The sequence below is a fragment of the Scyliorhinus torazame genome, chromosome 8 (genome assembly GCF_047496885.1).
Source record: "Scyliorhinus torazame isolate Kashiwa2021f chromosome 8, sScyTor2.1, whole genome shotgun sequence".
Lineage (NCBI taxonomy): Eukaryota > Metazoa > Chordata > Chondrichthyes > Carcharhiniformes > Scyliorhinidae > Scyliorhinus > Scyliorhinus torazame.
In genome coordinates this window covers 151,988,063-152,009,440 of record NC_092714.1, presented here as the reverse complement: position 1 = coordinate 152,009,440, position 21,378 = coordinate 151,988,063, and the positions used below count along the sequence as shown (strand labels likewise).

Genomic DNA, 21,378 nt, shown 5'->3' with positions numbered 1-21,378 from the left:
AACGACTGACACCAATAACTGTGACAATGACTCACATCATCCAAACGGGACACTCATTGAGCGATACAGCAACAACGAAAACAACATGCAGCGCAACAAGAGCAACAACAACAACATGAAGCGCTGCAGAAACAAGAACAACGAGAGCAACATCAAAAACTACAAGCACAATAACAAAAACTACAAGAACAACAACAAACACAAGAAGCATAACAAAAACAGAAACAACGAGCACAACGAGAAAAACAACAAGAACAACCGCGAAAACAACAAAAACAGAAACAAGCATGACGAAAACAACAACAAGAACAACAATGAAAATGACCAAGACAGAAACTAGAACTATGAAACAACGACCTGTACAACATGGCACAACTCTGCACATGAAGGACAATGCCACAGCACACTGCAAAACAATGGCAAGTGTACAAACATGCCATGGCATGGCAACAAATCTCACATTTGCTCCACAACAAACAAGTAAACTAGCTGTCAGGAAAGATGACAGGCAGAATCTAAAGCACAAACACAAGAAAAAAGTCCAGGTCAGACAACAAAGATGACATACAGAATCAACACCACAAACACAAGATAAAGTCCAGGTCAGACAACAAAAATGTAACACAGAATGCTACCACAAACATAGAAAAAAAAAGCATAAATCAGACAATCAAGTGATTCGACCATTCAGATACCTCATTGGTGACTTCTTGGTTACTTAAGCACAGGAACACTGACGATGGTCACAAAGAAATAACAACAACATCCACTTCAACAACAGAAGAAGAGAGCAACTCGACCGAACAAACTCATGGACTCACAGATTTTTTATTTATTTATTAAGATTGGACTCTCAACTATTAATTGGCTTTGTATAATCGTCAAGATCATCACAACTTGTACATAACAACATTTGTCGACCTATTTCACGCAAGCAAAAAAAACCTAAGAGGCTAAATGTAGTTTGACGGACTTACTCATTGATTTTATGTAATGCATTTGCAAACTGCATCCATTCTGTTCAATTTTCTTTACAACATACAGAAAATATGTAACATGAAAAAAAGGGGGATGTGGTGATCTCTATATGTGCATGTACACAAGGGATTAATGTGTAATCAGTAGCACCACATGATCAATAGAGGGCCGGACCAACAGGGGTATAAAAGGCAGCCACATTGAGTCTCTCTCTCTCTCTTGGGTGCACTGGGATCATAGCAACAGCAGACTAGTTTGGATGGCCAGTGGAGTTACGTATAGTTACCATAGTTAGATCTTGTTAACCTTATCACTCGTATCAAAGTTAAAGTAAAGAACTCATATAAATATTGTTGTAGTTTTTTTTTAAAAATGTTTTTATTCTCCATTTTCACATTTTCCTTCAAAATTTACACCCCACCCACAGACAGTAAACGGTAACAATTACCAAGTCAATCCGTAACAAGAACAACAATCCCATCCTCCCACCACCCCAAACAACGGCCCATCTATCAATATATGCATCCAATAAAACAAAACCTCCACGGTGGAAACAAAAAACAAAGGAGAAAAAGAAAATGGAGTCCGGGACTGCCCATGGTTACCATTAACCAAAGAGACCATTCCCCTCCCCCCCCCCCTCCCCCCCCTCTTACACTCAACGCCATCCAACCTCTGAAAGAGTACTGTACATGATACCCAAGAGTTGTAAACACCCCCTCCAACTCCTCCTGTCCACTGCCTCTTGTAAAACTCCCCCCCCCCCCCCCCCAATCTAGGTTCCTTCCCCCCAACTTTCCACCCCGGCTAGACCACTGGCTTAAACCGGCCAGTTTGGAGGCCCCCGCCCGGGTCCCTTTCCTCCTTGCCTGGCCGTAGGAAAGCCCAGAAATCCCCTTTTATCACACAAACCCCGCATATCCACCTACACCCCAAAGAGCCCTCATTTTGAGTGAAAGTCCCATCACTTCCCTTGTCCAAATATATACAACATTGGCTCCTTTAGCCCATACACCCGCACGCAGTGAAACAAAAAAGAAGAAAATACAGTCATGAGGTTACATCGGCACATGGCCATTCCCCAATTTGTCAGTTCTGCCACAGTCCTTCTGCCTTTGCAAACTCCTCTGCTGCTTCCGCCGTTCCAAAATAAAAGATCTTGAGCTTGTAAGTCACCCTCAGCTTCGCTGGATATGCAATGCCGCACTGCACCTTGCTAATGTACAGTGCCCTCTTCACCCGGTTGAAGGCAGCCCGCCTCCTCGCCAGCTCCACCGTAAAGTCCTGGTATACACGTATACCAGCTCCAGCCCACTGCACCACCCGCTTCTGCTTGGCCCAGCTCAGAACCTTCTCCTTCACACTGTACCTACGGAAGCACAGAGTCACTACCCTTGGCGGCTCACTCGCCTTTGGTACAGGCCTCCACGACCGATGAGCCCGATCCAGTTCATATCGGGAGGGGTCCTCCCCCTCCCCCAGTAGTTTGGCCAGTATCGTGGCAAAATACTCAGTCGGCCTCGGTCCTTCAACTCCTTCGGGCAGCCCAACAATCCTTAAATTCTGTCACCTGGATCTGTTTTCCAGGTCTTCCATTTTTCCTCGCAGATCCTTGTTAATCTCCATCACCTTCCGCATCTCCTTCCCCATCGAGGTAAGTTGATCACCGTGCTGCAATAAGGTCTCATCCACTTCCTTCAGCGCCTCCCCTTGCTCCCGCCCCTCCGCCACTGCGCTCGCCACCGCCGTCGTCACCGGGGAAATCGCCTCCTCCACCAGACCTCCCTCATCTCCTTCCTCATTGTCTCCGTGTATTTTGTAAACTGCCTTTCGAATTTCGCAGCCATCACCTTAGTTATTTCTTCAGCCATAAGCAATGCGGTCTCCCCTGGTGCTCCAGCCTCCATTTTCGTTGGTGATCCCGCGGTGACCTTTCCACTCCCCGATGGACCTTCAGCTGTTTTTTTTAACGGCCTTTTTTTGTTCACCCTCGACATTTTCCTTTACTGTGCCTTCACTGTGCCTCCTCTGTGCCTTCTCCCTGCTTATGCCACCTCCGTGGACCCTGGGACCGGGCTTAAATCTCCGAAAATGCCGTTCCCGAACGGGACCCCTCCATTGTGCCACCCGCCCGCCGTCACCGGAAGTCCCCAAATATTGTTGTAGTTACTCAATAAATCTTTTGTTACTACTGGAAAAGTTCAAATCTTCTTCATCGAGATTCAGAATATCTCATCACTAACCAAAGATTGAGTAGCACATGTTACCTACCAGACAGGTAACAAAACATCTTGAACTCCATGAACGCTGCAACTTTCAGTCTAAATTGAGTTACCGACTTGTTATTCCTTCACAAAGACATCCTGGTCCATATTAGTTTTGTTGATTGGCAGAGGGAAGATCTAAAGGTTCCTATTAGTTTTTCTGTGCCATTTGTCTGATGTACTGCTTTTTAATTGATTGCCGAACAACCTTGTATGAGCAATTATATCTTCCTGTCTACCACACTTGTAACATTGCACTTTGTCCTACCTATCCTGTCTGGAGGTACAAGGCTAAGACCAAATATAGTTCAGAGCGCTGATTTTGAATTTAATTGATAGCAATGATGGTGCCAGTTGTGCTGTTTTTCTTTATTCTTCATGGGACATGGGTGTCACTGGCAAGACCAACGGTTATTGCCCATCCCTGATTACCCTTGAACTGAGTGGTTTGCTCGGCCATTTCCGAGGGCATTTAAGAGTCAGCCACATTGCTGTGGGTCTGGAGTCACATCTAGGCCAGACTAGATGAGCATGGCAGATTTCCTTCCCTAAAGGAAATGAATGAACAAAGTGAGTTTTTGTGACAATTGATGATTCTTCCATTACTGAGACTAGCTTTATGTTCAGTGGGCTAAACAGTTGGCTTGTAATGCAGAACAAGGCCAGCAGCATGGGTTCAATTCCTGTACCAGCCTCCCCGAACAGGCGGCGGAATGTGGCAGCTAGGGGCTTTTCACAGTAACTTCATTGAAGACTACTTGTGACAATAAGCAATTATTATTACATTCCTGATTTAAATTCGAACAGCAGCCCTTGTGGGATCTGAATCCATGCCCCACAGAGGATTTGTCTGGGCATCTTGATTACTAATCTAGAAATGTTACCACTACACCACCGTCTCCCCTATTGGCTATTTAAATTTATAGAGACCACACTAAAATACGGTAGTCATTTACCAAATTTGAAATGTTAAAATAAATCAAAGTTGGAAAGATGAGTGTTTTAAACCTGTGTTCCTTCTGATTTATTTCTGTGTTACTTATCAGAAAATTGCATTGCCTCGTATCTAATTAAAATCTGTTTAGCTTTTGACAAATAAATAATGGCAAGTTTGCTAACTCATTTTAACATGAATGATGTGTTCTCTGTTAAATCCCTGAGAGCTCTGTTTGATGTCAGGAGCTGATGAATAAAATTGATTTCCACCAGCTATTTTGTACAAAGTGTTACTCTAAATCAATTTACCAATGAAATGGGTGGAAAGTGCCGCCATTCTTTTCGTCAGGAGTTGTATCAGTTTGCAGAAGTACATTCATGACAAAGGCTCGATTACATTGTATCGATGTAAATGGCCTCATTGTAATGATGGGACCCAGTCACTTGGTTGAATGACGCCGATGTACTGAAACAACAGAAAATGCTGGAGATACGTGGGCAGGTCTGGCAGCATTGCTGGAGACAGTAACAAAGTCGATGTTTGAGGATCACATGGGTCACATATCGATATACGTATGTGCAACAAACCTCTGGATAGCTTCATTTCATTTAAGGAAGAGCCGGATAGTTTTAGTTTGTTTGCTGTGAAATTGTAAACATGTTTGGAAAGATATTGGGTGCGATCCAACGGCCTAAAGCAGGTCCCTTGGCGCAGCGTGGCAGTTGGAAGCTGGGAAACCCTGCTCCCAGGATCTACCTGGCTCGCCACACCTCGCGAGATCCAACGCGATCTCGCGCACTGTTGCCTTTTTGGCAAATCTGCATACTCAAGCGAGGCAGTAAGCTTTGCTCTAATGTGCAGATTCCCGAGGTTCTGGAGGATTTGGGATTCAACCCCTTTGCTTCAGAGACCTCCGGCGAACGCCGTTCAGCCCCACAAACAGGGACCAGACAGATCAGCACTCGTGGGGGTATCCCAGGGGATCGGAGGCCCCCAGCTGCATGCCCTTTGGGCAGGGTGGTGCCTTGGCACAGCTGGTGACACCTGGGTACTCTGACCGTGCCACCTGGGTTCCAGCCTGCCACTGCCAAGGTGCCCAGGTTTCACTGCCAGCTAGCCTGGGCACTGCCAGGGTGCCAAGTTGGCACTGCCAAGGTTCGCTCCCATAGTTCGTTTGGGCTGGGGGGAGGTCAGGGATTGTTTCTGAGGCCTCGAAGCTTGGGATGCCATTTTCTCTCGCTATGATGGAGAGTTCCGGCGAACAGAGCTCCCCGCTGTACAAAATGTGGCTATGTGCGGCCTTGGCCGCGTGTTCCCCGTTTAGGCTCCTTATTCCATGCGAGTCACATTGAAAACCCATGTGTTTGTCGGCACTGCGAGCACTGGGAAACCCGCCGCTAAACGCGCTCGCTACGGGACTTTGTTCCCTTTTGGGAGAACTGTGCCCTGTGTTTATGGTTTCTCAGAGTGCTGAGGGGAAATCTTCCCACTTTTGTTTTGCAGAAGTAGTGAGAGGCAGGAAATTCAGTGTGTGAGCCACACTCAAACTTGAGATTGCTGAGAGTGATGACACCTTGAAGGAGAGTACATTCTATAATAGGCAAGGGATGGCACGGGAGAGAACAGCAAAGTGTAGAAATGGAGTCATAGGAGAATCCGCAGAGGAACTAACAGACATTTCTTCAACAGCCATCAGAAGGAGGCCATTTGGCCCATCGAGTCTGCACCGACCCTTTTGAACGACCACACTACATAGGCCCAACTCCCCATTCTATTCCTGCCCCTAAGGGGCAATTGAACATGGCTAACCCACCTAACCTGCACATCTTTGGACTGTGGGAGGAAACCGGAGCACCCAGAAGAAACCCACACCAACACGGGAGAATGTGCAAACTCCACAGAGACAGTTACCTCAGGGCAGAATTGAACCCGGGTCCCTGGCACTGCGAGGCTGCAGTGCTAGCCACTGTGCCACCCCTCCCCGCATGGTGTATTGCCGCTCGGGTGCCGGAGTGTATGACATAACAAAGAAGGTGCAGAACATTCAGCAGAAGGATGGGAATGAGCCAGAACTTGTGGCATAGAGAGGTCAGGTATTGAGAGGTTGCATGGTTCACTTCCTCGCCCTCGTCAACCATCCGCACATGTTGTTACGTTTCTGTTCTGCCATGCTAAATTGCCCCTAAGTATCCAAAACGTAAAATGGGGTTACTGGGTTACGGGAATAGTGTGGAGACATGGGCTTAAGTAGGGCGCTCTTTCCAAGGGCCAGTGCAGACTCGACAGACCAAATGACTTCCATCTGCATTGTAAATTTCATGATTCTATGATTGGTGGTCATCTTCCAAGATTCTGTAGACTCTGGAAAAGTTCCTACATATCAGAGGATAGCTAATGTAATCCCTCTATTTAAAAAGAGAGGTAGAGAGGGAGAACAGGAAATTATAGACCAGTAAGCCTGATGTTGGTAATGGGGAAAATTTTAGAATCCATTATCAAAACTTCTATAGCAGAGCACTTGGAAAACAGTGGCAGAATTGGACAGAGTCAGCATGGATTTACGAAAGGGAAATCACATTTGACAAATCTACTGAATTCTTTGAGGATGCAACTGGTAAAGTTGACGAGGGGGAGTCAGTGGATGTGGTTTATTTGGACTTTCAGAAGGCTTTTGACAAAGTCCCGCATAAGAGATTAGTGTGTAAAATGAAAGTGCATGGGATATAGAGTTGTGTATTGAGATGGATAGAAAACTGTTTGGCAGACAGGTAACAGAGCAGGAATAAACAGGTCTTTTCCAAATGGCAGGCAGTGACTAGTGGGATACCGCAGGGATCGGTGCAGGCACCCCAGCTATTCACGTTATACATTAATTATTTAGCTGAGGGTACTAAATGTAATATCTCCAAATGCGCAGGTGACACAAAGCTGTGTATGAAGGTGAGCTGTGAGGAGGATCCAGAGATCCTTCATTGTGATTTGGACAAGTTGAGTAAGTGGACAAATGGATCGCAGATGCGGTATAATTTGAATAAATGTGAGGTTATCCACTTTGGTAGCAAAAACAGGAAGGTAGATTATTATTTGAGGAAATGTATCCTATCCTCATCATCTTAAACGGTCTAACCCGTATCCTCAGACTGTGACCCCTGGTTCTGTGCACTCCCACCATCATGAATATCCCTCTTGCATCTGCCCTGTCTAGTCCTGTTAGAATTTTACAGGTTTCTACAAAATCCCCCTCATTCTGAATGGATATAAGTTAGGAGAGAGGAATATGCAACACGACCTGGGTGACCTCGTACACAAGTAAGCATGCAGGTGCAGCAGGCAGTAAAGAAGGCAAATGGTATGTTGGCCTTCATAGTGAGAGGATTTAAGTACATGAGCAGGGATATCTTGCTACAATTATGCAGGGCCTTGGTGAGACCACACCTGGAACATTGTGTGCAGTTTTGGTCTCCTTATCTAAGGAAGGATGTTCTTGCTCTAGAGGGAGTACAGCGAAGGTTGACCAGACTGATTCCTGTGATGGCAGGACGGACGTGAGGAGAGATTAGGTCGGTTAGGATTTTATTCGCTGGAGTTCAGAACAATGAGTGGGGATCTTATAGAAACCCATAAAATTCTAACAGGACTAGAGAGGGCTGGTGGGGGTGCCCAGAATTAGGGGTCCCAGCATGAGGATGAGGGGTAGACCTTCTGGTAGACCCAGAAGGTGCTGAGCCTGTGGAATTTGCTACCACAGAAAACAGTTGAGGCCTAAACACTGTTTTCAAGAAGCAGTTAAATATAGCACTTAGGGCAAAGGGGATCAAAGGCTATGGGGGGGAAGACTGGATCAGACTATTGGGTTAGATGATCAGCTATGATCGTAATGAGCGACAGAGCAGGCTTGAAGGGCAGCACGGTTGCATTGTGGATAGCACAATTGCTTCACAGGTCCAGAGTCCCAGGTTCGATTCTGGCTTGGGTCACTGTCTGTGCGGAGTCTGCACATCCTCCCCGTGTGTGCGTGGGTTTCCTCCAGGTGCTCCGGTTTCCTCCCACAGTCCAAAGATGTGCAGGTTAGGTGGATTGGCCATGATAAATTGCCCTTCGTGTCCAAAATTGCCCTTAGTGTTGGGTGGGGTTACTGGGTTATGGGGATAGGGTGGAGGTGTTGACCTTGGGTAGGGTGCTCTTTCTAAGAGCTGGTGCAGACTCGATGGGCCGAATGTCCTCCTGCACTGTAAATTCTATGAAGGGCCGAATGGCCTCCTCTTGCTCCTATTTTCTATGTTTCTATTAACTGGGATCTCATTTACAGAGTTCCAGCTATAACTGACTAGTTCAGGCAGACTAAATGGTAAATAATTAAATTATTACCTCAGGTAAACTCGGTTGATATAACAGATCGATTCCATCTAAACGGTTTTGAACAGGAAGGCTAGCTCCCAATTATATTGAAATACATAGAATTTTCAACAGAGAAATGGGTCTTTTGATCCCTTGCCAATTATTATGCTCCAGCGTGAGCCTCTTTTCACTCAATTTCATCTAACCCTATCAGCATACCCTTCTATCGCTTTCTCCAACATTTACTTATCCCCTTACGCCCATCTATGATATTGGCCTCAACCACTACATGTGGTGGTGAGTTTCATATTCATACCACACTCTGGGTGGAGAATCTACTTCTGGAGTTGTGGCTCTTATTAAACTCACATGAGTTTATATGACTGGACTAAAGGTAAACATTTTCTGCTTGGTCTTCCTGAACTGTCTTAAACCTTTGACATGGTGACTACACCATCCTGCTCCAAAGTCTCCAATTCTGAGATAGAGTAGGTGATTTTGGACAGTTCCAACTTAATTACCTGAATAGTTATCCAGGAACGGTTGGACTGAAAAATCCTTGTCTCACTCCAAGGTAACTACACAATTGAATCCCCTCTGACAACCCTCCATCCCCAACATTTCCTCCAACCCAACCTGACCCATCACCTGATTCCCAACCCCCCCCCCCCCCCCCAACTTCACCAGCTGACCCTGCTGCCAACCTACTCACTTGCCTAATCTATCCCTGGCCCACTTACCTCACCCACCCTATTCCTTTCACCCATTTACCACACCCACATTGCCCCTTTACACACCTACACATTCACCCAAGTGGGTGTCTTTATCTGAGTAAAGTCATAGAGGCTCCACGGCAGATCGGAAGATTGAGGCCATATGAAAGACTTGTATTTCACTCCTCTGTGTCTGTTACACTTTGGTATCACAACTGTTAAAAAGGACAAGTTGATGTAGTGTTTTGACACATCCTTAAAAATGTAAAACATCTTTCAATCTTCAAGTTTCCCTCAACAGATGGCACTTGAACTCTGTGTGATCTCAGGCTGTGTTTATTAAAATCAGCTGGTCTTTATTTCCTTATAGGCAAACGCTTGATTAAATAGTCACTGTGGAATCATGTGTTGTTACATTAAAGGCAGCCATTTCTGTTCATGAGGTCATCAATTAGAATTCTAGTTTGATCACAAAGTATAAAATATGAAAATCAATAAGAAATGATGAACCTCAATCTCATTTATTGGAATACTGTCTGCTGTGTTGGGCTCCACATTATTCAAAGGATATTGAGGCTATAGAGAGGCTACAGTGCAGATTCACTGGGTGCTGCTTGTTATGAAGCAGGAATACAGAAATACTCGAGAAGTTCTTGTTATAACAACTTAATAGTTTAGCACAGGGCTAAATCACTGGCTTTGAAAGCAGACTAAGGCAGGCCAGCAGCATGGTTCAATTCCCGTACCAGCCTCCCCGAACAGGCGCCGGAATGTGGCGACTAGGGGCTTTTCACAGTAACTTCATTTGAAGCCTACTTGTGACGATAATCAATTTTCATTTCATTTCAAGTGTGAATGAATGATGCAGCAAGGTAAACCCCAGTAGACCGTTTAAAGTATTTGAGGATTGAGCATCTGGAGTCTTCCCACACAGTATTGTGAAGCATATCTTGATATTCAAGATTAGATTGGCTAGATGGATGAAAGGATAATGGGGAAAGGATGGGTATGTAAGTGTCATGCGAGTGTCCCTTTAAGAAAGGTTTGGCCTCTTACCATGTGACTTGCAGCACGGCTTCAATGATGTCATTTGTGGGCGGTGTTGGGCTGTGGCTGTCAGGTGAGAGGGTTTTTTTTTGTGTTTCAGTTTTTGGTTTGTTGCTTTGGACTGCAGAAGGAAAAAGTAGAGTTTCCCCGTTTTTCTCTGTTTTCATTCTAAAACCTGTTCCAGTGAAAAAGCACATTGGGTGTGGCAAAGCCTTGGTAACTTTAAAGATAGAGTTGCTTTCTGGAAGGAGTTTTAATCTGCTGGTTGGAACTGGATCAGAATTTCAGGGAAAGGACCAGTTCCGTTCATGTAAGAAGTGTGCTGGGCAACGCCCTTGAAAGGGGTTTTGGTTTATTGGATGTTGTTATTGAATTGGAACAGCTAAGGGGGAATTCAGTAAGTGTTATATACATAGATTACTGTAGCTGTTGTTCATCTTTATGTTTATAATTGATAAAACAAATTCTTGCTGTGTTTATATGTTAACTACATTCTTAGAATAAACCTTGTTGTGATTAAAGTGCCTAGGAGGTCTGATGAATCACACCTGAAGTGAAGGCTTTTGTGCACATCTTAGCCAAGTTCAACATAAAGGTTATAGGTCAGGTGAACTTCATAATACGTTTTGGAGTTTCTAAGCCCTGGCCCATAACAGTATGAAGAGGGGACATGGATTGATGTGCTGAATGGCCGGTTTTCTTCTTGTGAATTCTAAGTATTTCAATGTGGTATCGCATTCCATAGAACTGCCAATTGTCTGACTCAATGGGAGCAATATCATGGGAGATCACTGCTACAAACGTAGTCTTGCTTTGTAATCGTTAATATATGTTGTACAGTATTTCAAGCTGCTTACGTCAAGTGTAATTTGTTTACAATGTTCCCTTGGCAAGTAAAGATTGCAGTACTGAATGTTCCAACCAGTTGATGGTTTGTATATTCTTGTGCCTCCTTTATTATATTGGTTAGCAGATGGTAATTGAATAAGAACTGCTTTTGTTTTTGCACAGATGGAGCATTATGACGTATGAAATAAAAATACCACCAAAACATGCCCTGACAGTGACCCCAGAGGAGGAATCTGAGGAGTCCCAAGTGAGTATTTAGATTTGTGAAATGCACGCAAACTATGTTACAGGACTTCACTTTGCTCCCAGCCAGAATGCGAAAGAGTGAATCTGCTGAGGCCAGATTCCCATCCTTGAGCCTTACTCTTGTGTAGGGGAGACCAGAAAGTCAACTGCATGCTCCATTACCACTTGTTCCAAAAATCAGAAGTGCTGCAAATCTACTACTGACCACAAAGGGAATAAAGCTTCGAAAAATGTGTCCTAGGTTTAAAAAAAAAGAGATTTTGAAACTGGGCACAACAGTGGCACAGTGGTGAGCAGTGCTGCCTCACAGCGCCAGGGGCCCGGGTTTAATTCTGACCTTGGGTGACTTTTTAAAAAAATATATTTTTATTGGAGTATTTGTAAAATTTTGTACCAGAAACAGAAAAAGAGCAATCAGCGTTAAACATTAATAGTGCAAAAATAGATAATTCCCTGAACGGGTGTCTTCGCAGACCATCAAGAATAACAAAAAACAAACAAACACAACCCCCCCCCCCCCCCCCCCCCCCCCCCGGCCCTCGGAAAGCTGCTGCTGCCGACATTTTAAATTAAATTTCCCCAAGAAAGTCTGCGAACGACTGCCACCTCTGGGAGAACCCTAACATTGATCCTCTTAAGGCAAACTTTATTTTCTTGAGGCTAAGAAACCCAGCCATGTCACTAACCCATGCCTCGACACTCGGGGCTTCGAGTCGCTCCACATTAACAAGATCCGTCTCCGGGCTATCGGGGAGGCAAAGGCCAAGACGTCGGCCTCTTTCACTCCCTGAACTCCCGGGTCTTCTGACACCCCAAAGATCGCCACCTCTGGACTCGGCACCACCTGTGTTCCTAGCACCTTGGACATTGCCCTGGCAAACCCCTGCCAGAACTCCTCAAGCTTCGGGCATGCCCAAAACATATGGACATGGTTTGCTGGGCTCCCCGCACACCTCGCACATCTGTCTTCCACCCCAAAAAACTTGCTCATCCTCGCCGCCGTCATGTGTGCCCGGTGCACCACCTTAAACTGTGTTAGACTGAGCCTGGCACATGACGAGGAGGAATTGACCCTACTTAGGGCTTCTGCCCACAGTCCCGGCTCTAACTCCTCTCCTAACTCCTCCCACATGCTTTTAAGCTCCTCCACTGGGGTTTCCTCCACCTCCAACAGCTCCTGGTAGATATCCGACACCTTCCCATCCCCCACCCAGGTACCGGACACTACTCTATCTTGTATCCCCCGTGGCGGCAGCAGCGGGAAGGCCACCACCTGCTTCCTCAGGAAGGCCCGCACTTGTAGATACCGAAAGCCATTCCCTGGCGGCAATTTAAATTTGTCCTCCAGCGCCTGCAGGCTGGAAAGCTCCCATCTATAAACAGGTCACCCATCCTTATGATACCCGCCCTCTGCCAGCTCTGGAACCCGCCATCCATCCTACCCAGCAGGAACCTGTGGTTATTCCATAACAGGGTCCAGACCGACGCGCCTTCCACCCTCTTGTGTCTCCTCCACTGACCCAGATCTTCAATGTCGCCACCACCACTGGACTTGTGGAGTAGCGGGCCGGCAAGAACGGCAGAGGTGCCGTTACCAGCGCTCCCAAACTGTCGCCTTTGCATGACGCCGTCTCCAACCGCTCCCATGGCGACCCCTCCCCCAATACCCACTTCCTGATCATGGCAATGTTGGCCGCCCAGTAGTAGCTGCAAAGGTTCGGCAGCGCCAGCCCACCCTCCCACCTTGGGTGGCTGTTGAGTTGGAACGTTCTCCCTCTGTCTATGTGGGTTTCCTCCGGGTGCTCCGGTTTTCTCCCACAGTCCAAAGATGGGCAGGTTAGGTGTATTGGTCATGCTAAATTGCTCCTTCGTGTCCAAAGATGTGTCGGTTAGGTTAAGGGGTTATTGGAATAAGGTGGGTGAGTGGGCTTGGGTACAGTGTTCTTTTAGCGGGTCGGTGAAGACTCGATGGGCCGAATGGCTTCTGCTGTACTGTAGGGATTCTATGGATATTGTAAAGTATAAATGCAAAAGTTGGCAGATGTGTTTTACATTGAAGAATAATGTTGATATTTTTGCTTACTATTACAAATATTTTGGACGCAAACTTGGTGCCGTGTGATGTGCAAATATTAATCTGACAAGCTGTCTGTATTGATTGCCTCTGCTTGAACATTGCTGATGAATTTACAACGCAAAGCATTACGGCAATGCCTGATCATAAACTTCACCTGGTCTTGTGCATTTTCTAGTAATCAATATGTTTTACAAGCAATGGCCTCCCATTTTCACTGGCCTTAATAAAATAGTCAGTGCATGGATGTGGAAGGTTATTTACATTGAGATTCTATTTTCTGGAGGGACAGGAGGGTCATTTAACCCACTCGTCAGCTTCTGACATTGTTGCCACTGACTGCATGTGGTTATTCCTTTGTCTCCTTCCTACTGTTGCCAGTGATCCAGATGAGGTTACCTTCATGTGTCGGGATTAGATTGCAAGGAGGTTGTGTTTAGTATATTCATGAGTAAAGCAAAGTACTGAAGATTTTAGAAATCTGAAATCAAAAGCGAAACAATTCAACTTCTGTGGAGGTTTCATCAGAACTTGACATTGTTCGAGGGTTTAACAGCTTTTAGGTAATACCAAATAGGAAAGGACTGTGACAAAATGGAGGCCAGGAGAAATCGAGTGATGAGGTCTAGGTGGATGGTAATGGGGCTAATCAAAAAACAAAAGATGGGTCTGGGGGAGCTGTAAATGACAGCCGCAGTATCGCTGAGGGGAATGGAATCTTGGAAATGTGATGAAGATGTGAAGGCTTCCATAGTTGAGAAAGATGGGTATACCCCACGGTAAGGGTCACCCTGCAGGCCATGCACTGATAGGTTAGGGGTAGGAGAGGTTAAAAAGAAAAAGGTTCCATGGTACAAACGCCAAAGGGAATGTTATAGTAAAGAAATAAAAGATGTGTCAGACAAGGTATGAATGGGTGGAAAGCAGCCATCCAAATGCAAAGTCAAGGAATAAAGAGATGGAAAAATCCCATCGTTCTCCACTTTGGAAATCTTCACGCTTTTCCTCAACTGAAGAGGTTTGGCAAATATACAGAAGCACGAAGATCCAGTAAGGCGGAGTGCAGCAAGGCCAAGTGTTTAACTCTGGGGAATTTGTTAACTGAGGGCATTGTAAGGGTTGATCTCTTTCTAAAATATAGTCAAGTCTGAATTTTGCATTTAACTTAACTGCAACAGTAAATTGTAGTTTCTTTCAGTGATCTTAGTGATAAACCTGCTCCGTGTTGAGGCGTAGCTGCAGTTAGCTAATAGGGTAACTATTTAGAAATTGTTTCTCTGGCAAGCAACGGCTGACTCGGGTCACTGGAATTTCAGCTTTTATAAATACAGCAAGTTCAATGGACACATATGAATAAGTAGCATGAAGATGCAACAAGGCCAAGTACTTAACTCTGGGAATCTGGTACGTATGGGCAGATGTACTGTTCTGGTCTTTTACAAAAGGAGGAGTGGTACAAGAGAGGGAGCACATGACAGAAAGACCTGAGAGTTAAAGTTCAGAGGCAGTAATTAGGTGAGCTGGGAGGTTAATAGGCTGAAGACTGGCTTCTGTGATGCTAGGGGCCTCTGGAGGAGGCCAAGATGGGTCATCCACTCAGCACTTCTGGCTGAAGATTATTGCAAATGCTTCAGCCTTATCTTTTTCACTCATTGATGTACCATCAATGACGACAGACGAGAGTTGGAAGAGTAAACTGTGGCTTTAATCAGCTAAAAGATACCTGCTGGCAGCCGGTCCCAGAATGAGGGCAGGGCTGGAGGTTAGCCACCTTTATACTTGAGCCTGAGGGACAGAGCCACAGGCGGAGCCAGCAGGGACAAACCCAGACATGTAACAAACAGTAAGAACAGTGAGTTCAATAAGTAAGAACAGCAAGTACAATATACAGTGGTTCACCACATTCACCCCCTGTTAAAAAAGAGTCCGGCGGGGGTGAAGTGGACGGGTTGAATTAGAGATCGAGTCTGTCGGGGGCTTTGACCTTCCGCTGTGGTAAGGACACTGGTGTCGCATGAAGTGTTGAGGCCTGCGTGTCCAGGAGCGTGTCGTCTTCCGGATAAGTAGCAACAGAGGGAGACGGTGTAGAGTCGTGAGTAGCAACGGAGGGAGACAGTGTAGAGTTGGGGGTAGTGGTGATGGTTGCTGGGGAACCTGCGGGTGCCAAGTCCCAAAGGCAGACTGTGTCGTCCCGCCCGTCATGGTGTGCCACGTAGGGAGTTAGCATGGAGGAGAAGGACCCGTTTGACCAGGGGATCCGACTTGTGACTCCTCGCATGCTTCCGGAGGAGGACGGGCCCTGGAACCGTCAGCCAGGACGGGAGCGTGACCCCTGAGGTGGACTTCCTGGGGAAGACAAACATTCTCTCGTGAGGTGTCGCATTGGTGGCGATGACAAGGAGAACTTGCGGGCTCACCTGGGAGTTGAGGACTCACAGCTTGTGGGTCTCAGCGACGGCGGCGGCGGCAGAATCAATGTAAGATTCGAAGCAGCTTAGCCAGTGTTCAAATGTGGCAGTGGCGTCGGCTGCTTGGGGGTCCAGCTCCAGGTGATCAGGCTTGAGCGATGGATCCATCTTAAAATTTTAGCTGATTAAATTGATGTACCATCAATGACGACAGACGAGAGTCGGAAGAGTAAACTGTGGCTTTAATCAGCCAAAAGATACCTGCTGGCAGCCGGTCCCAGAATAAGGGCAGGGCTGGAGGTTAGCCACCTTTATACTTGAGCCCAAGGGGCGGAGCCACAGGCGGAGCCAGCAGGGACAAACCCAGACATGTAACAAACAGTAAGTACAATAAGTAAGAACAGTAAGTACAGCGTAATACAGTGGTTTACCACACTCATGTGCTGGGCTCCAGCATCATTGAGGATGGGGATATTTGTGGAGCCTCCTCTTCCAGGGAGTTGTTTAATTGTCCACACGATTCACGACTCGATGTGCCAGGACTGCAGAGCTTAGGTCTGACCCTTTGGTTGTGGGATATCTTAGCTCTATCACTTGCTGCTTATGTTGTTTGGCATGCAAATTGTCCTGTGTTACAGCTTCACCAGGTTGACACCTCATTCTCTGGTATGCCTGGTGTTGCTCCTGACATGCTGTCCTGCACTCATCATTGAACCAGAGTTCAGCCCCTGGCTTGATAGTAATGGGAGTTATGCCAAGCCATGAGGTTACAGGTTGTGGTTTCATACAATTCTGTTGCTTCTGAGGTCCTACCACGACTCATGGATGTCCAATCCTGAGTTACTAGATGTGTTTGAAATCTATCTCATTTAGCACATGGTAGTGCTGCAAATACTTGGATGGTTGTTATCCAGCCATTCACATCTCATCTGGACACCTCTTTTGTTTCTGTACCTGTCCCATTATCACTCTTTTAGCATTTGTACCATAAAATCTTTTATCTTTTAATCTCTCCTGCCGTCTACCCTATCACAGACTCATTGTTCTTCCACAACACCGCCACTTGGCTGAAAATCAATTTTGTTTCTATCTCCTTTCAGCTCTGAAGAAAGGTTCTTGACTGTTTCTCTCCACAGACGCTGTCTGACCTGCTGAGTATTTCCAGTAATTTTATCTGAGTCCTGAGGACAGTCGATGACTGAGTCAGTGCCTGCAGAGGATTGTGGATGTGGGAATAGGTAGGAGATGAGGCATCAGTTGTGTTTCTATTCCTGAATGATGCAGCATGACCAAAGATAAACGTCATTGGGTGTCCGAGATCTTTAACCATTCCACTGCACCATGATGCCTAACCTTTCCTTCTCAGTTTCAGATATCAGCCTATGAGGATTCGGTTGCTGCTCACCTCACCAAGATCCTCAACTCCGACCAACACTCTGTTGTGATATCTTCTGCCAAGTAAGTCAGTTGTCAGTCAGCTTCCTGACTTTCCACGTAATTCAAAAATGACTTGCACATTGGATATATTATCCGATTTAAAGGAAATACTCCCCTGTGGTGCAATATTGTTGCCATGTGAGGTTTCTTTATTTGAACCAGATAGGAGTGTGACAGATGGTCAATTTATTCATCTTTTGTGTATCTGTTGTTTATCCACACTCCCTGGGACTCGTTGTGATCTTTCCTGTACCTGTGAACAAGGTACGATTCATGCATTTTATTTTATTTGGTCAATGGTTGCCTGACAAGTCCCTAATTTTAACTGTACCACCAAGATCAAGTAAGCCTGTGCACAGGAAGAGAAGGAAACCTAAGTTTAATTCCTTCAGAGCAATCACCTCCCAACAAAGCATAGGAGCCTTCGGTCCCTCTGATCAGTTCTGCCAATCCGATAGATCAGGCGTTCCCAAACTGGGGTCTGCAGACTCCTGGAAGTCCATGAAGGGTCAGCTTTCTAGTATCCGAGAGGCTTTCCTCTGATTGGCCCATTTGACTTTTCCATCTCGCTGTTGCTGGGCAGAAAAGCCGCAGGTCAACAGCGAGGATTAATCCTGAGAATGGAGCCGGCAGCAAAACAGAGGTGGTGAGAAGAGAGGTCTTGGAGAGGCATATGAGGGAGCAGGGAGGCAGGGGAGTTCATGCCTCGGAAAGGCGTGTGCCTGAGAGAGGGGTGGTTCAGGCTTTGGTGAAGTGTGTGAGAGAGCGAGAGGGAGATTTTGGACCTTGGAAAGTGGTGAGAGACCTCGGACAGGTGTATACTTGGGGGGGGGGGGGGGGGGGGGGTTGCTGTCAGGCCTCAGAGAGGCATACGTGAGAGAGCAAAGACGTTCTGACCTCAGAAAAACTGGTGTCTTGGGAGTGAAGATGAGGCCTGGCCTCAGAGAGGGAGGTGGTTTGAGAGAGTGGTGTGAGTACATGTGAGAGAGGGGGGTGAGTGTGTGCGTGAGAGAGAGGCTGAGTGTGTGTGTGTGAGAGAGAGGCTGAGTGTGTGTGTGAGAGAGAGGCTGAGTGTGTGTGTGAGAGAGAGGCTGAGTGTGTGTGTGAGAGAGAGGCTGAGTGTGTGTGTGTGAGAGAGGCTGAGTGTGTGTGTGTGAGAGAGGCTGAGTGTGTGACGGGGGGGGGCTGAGTGTGTGTGTGAGAGAGGGGCTGAGTGTGTGTGTGAGAGAGCGGCTGAGTGTGTGTGTGAGAGAGGGGCTGAGTGTGTGTGTGAGAGAGGGGCTGAGTGTGTGTGTGAGAGAGGGGCTGAGTGTGTGTGTGAGAGAGGGGCTGAGTGTGTGTGTGTGAGAGAGGCTGAGTGTGTGTGTGTGAGAGAGGCTGAGTGTGTGTGTGTGAGAGAGGCTGAGTGTGTGTGTGTGAGAGGGGCTGAGTGTGTGCGAGAGAGGGGCTGAGTGTGTGCGAGAGAGGGGAGGCTGAGTGTGTGCGAGCGAGGGGGGGCTGAGTGTGTGAGAGCGAGGGGGTTGAGTGTGTGAGAGAGAAGGGGGTTGAGTGTGTGAGAGAGGGGCTGAGTGTGTGTGAGAGAGGGGGGGCTGAGTGTGTGAGAGCGAGGGGGTTGAGTGTGTGAGAGAGAAGGGGGTTGAGTGTGTGAGAGAGGGGCTGAGTGTGTGTGAGAGAGGGGCTGAGTGTGTGTGTGAGAGAGGGGCTGAGTGTGTGTGTGAGAGAGGGGCTGAGTGTGTGTGTGAGAGAGGGGCTGAGTGTGTGTGTGAGAGAGGGGCTGAGTGTGTGTGTGAGAGAGGGGCTGAGTGTGTGTGTGAGAGAGGGGCTGAGTGTGTGTGTGAGAGAGGGGCTGAGTGTGTGTGTGAGAGAGGGGCTGAGTGTGTGTGTGAGAGAGGGGCTGAGTGTGTGTGTGAGAGAGGGGCTGAGTGTGTGTGTGAGAGAGGGGCTGAGTGTGTGTGTGAGAGAGGGGCTGAGTGTGTGTGTGAGAGAGGGGCTGAGTGTGTGTGTGAGAGAGGGGCTGAGTGTGTGTGTGTGAGAGAGGGGCTGAGTGTGTGTGTGAGAGAGGGGCTGAGTGTGTGAGAGAGAGGGGCTGAGTGTGTGTGTGAGAGAGGGGCTGAGTGTGTGTGTGAGAGAGGGGCTGAGTGTGTGTGAGAGAGAGGGGCTGAGTGTGTGTGTGAGAGAGGGGCTGAGTGTGTGTGAGAGAGAGGGGCTGAGTGTGTGTGTGAGAGAGGGGCTGAGTGTGTGTGTGAGAGAGGGGCTGAGTGTGTGTGAGAGAGAGGGGCTGAGTGTGTGTGTGAGAGAGGGGCTGAGTGTGTGTGTGAGAGAGAGGGGCTGAGTGTGTGCGAGAGAGAGGGGCTGAGTGTGTGCGAGAGAGAGGGGCTGAGTGTGCGAGAGAGAGGGGCTGAGTGTGCGAGAGAGGGGCTGAGTGTGTGAGAGAGAGGGGGCGGGCGAGAGAGGGGGAGGTGACCGGGCGAGAGAGGGGGAGGTGAGCGGGCGAGAGAGGGGGAGGTGAGCGGGCGAGAGAGGGGGAGGTGAGCGGGCGAGAGAGGGGGAGGTGAGCGGGCGAGAGAGGGGGAGGTGAGCGGGCGAGAGAGGGGGAGGTGAGCGGGCGAGAGAGGGGGAGGTGAGCGGGCGAGAGAGGGGGAGGTGAGCGGGCGAGAGAGGGGGAGGTGAGCGGGCGAGAGAGGGGGAGGTGAGCGGGCGAGAGAGGGGGAGGTGAGCGGGCGAGAGAGGGGGAGGTGAGCGGGCGAGAGAGGGGGAGGTGAGCGGGCGAGAGAGGGGGAGGTGAGCGGGCGAGAGAGGGGGAGGTGAGCGGGCGAGAGAGGGGGAGGTGAGCGGGCGAGAGAGGGGGAGGTGAGCGGGCGAGAGAGGGGGAGGTGAGCGGGCGAGAGAGGGGGAGGTGAGCGGGCGAGAGAGGGGGAGGTGAGCGGGCGAGAGAGGGGGAGGTGAGCGGGCGAGAGAGGGGGAGGTGAGCGGGCGAGAGAGGGGGAGGTGAGCGGGCGAGAGAGGGGGAGGTGAGCGGGCGAGAGAGGGGGAGGTGAGCGGGCGAGAGAGGGGGAGGTGAGCGGGCGAGAGAGGGGGAGGTGAGCGGGCGAGAGAGGGGGAGGTGAGCGGGCGAGAGAGGGGGAGGTGAGCGGGCGAGAGAGGGGGAGGTGAGCGGGCGAGAGAGGGGGAGGTGAGCGGGCGAGAGAGGGGGAGGTGAGCGGGCGAGAGAGGGGGAGGTGAGCGGGCGAGAGAGGGGGAGGTGAGCGGGCGAGAGAGGGGGAGGTGAGCGGGCGAGAGAGGGGGAGGTGAGCGGGCGAGAGAGGGGGAGGTGAGCGGGCGAGAGAGGGGGAGGTGAGCGGGCGAGAGAGGGGGAGGTGAGCGGGCGAGAGAGGGGTGTAGCGCACAATGACTTACGAGAGAGACGAGAAGTGATGATGTCGATTCAGGCTTTATTAAGCGAGACTTGTCCCCAGCAGCTCAGCAACAGAATGAAGCGGCGGGGAGAAGCTCGGGTTCTTATACTCTGCCTTCAGGGCGGAGCCAGGAGTCGGCAGCCAACCAGGACCCGGGATCTGTCAGCCAATAGCATCACTGCTTCACAGTCCCACGTGACCCCTAATACATACCACCACATTCACCCCTTGTTAGAAAGGAACCCGGCGGGGTGGTGGTTCGCATGGTGGTAGGGGTTTACAAGGCTGGCCCTGGAAGGAAAATTTCGGACATATTACTACAGTTTTAGCCCTCCACTGGGCTATGTACAAGTTTGTGAAAACTATTTACAATATTAGCAAAAAAATTGTTTTTGTTACAACAACATTCTTGGTCACGCGGATTCCACGAGTCGAGCGGGCGGTCTGGTCTTCCTCGTCGATCTCCTCAGCCCCGGTGGTGGTGCAGGTGCTTGTTCGGGCGTTGTCGTCTCCGGGAGTGTTTCGGTGTTTGTTCCTGTTTTACTCCTGGGCGGGCACGGGAGGAGGACCGCTCCCCCCGGGAAGGGGGCGGTCGCGGGGTGCGCCGGTGGCAGGGAGGGGATGATCGGTGTCGGGGGTGTATGTGTGTTGCCGGCGGGCGCCAGGTCCCGCAGGGAGACCGTGTCCTGTCG

The 21,378-nt window shown here is 48.6% G+C and overlaps 1 protein-coding gene across 6 annotated transcripts in view; it reads left to right on the top strand.

Annotated features, from left to right (window-relative positions):
• The window catches only part of dgkh (diacylglycerol kinase, eta), an 857,220-nt gene that overhangs the window by 624,678 nt on the left and 211,164 nt on the right, over positions 1–21,378 (top strand). For all 6 annotated transcript variants that reach the window (XM_072514377.1, XM_072514378.1, XM_072514379.1 and 3 more), the window contains 2 exons: positions 11,289–11,373; positions 17,221–17,312. In XM_072514377.1, coding sequence (XP_072370478.1) covers positions 11,289–11,373; positions 17,221–17,312 — 177 coding nt within the window. The remainder of the gene's footprint in view (positions 1–11,288; positions 11,374–17,220; positions 17,313–21,378) is intronic.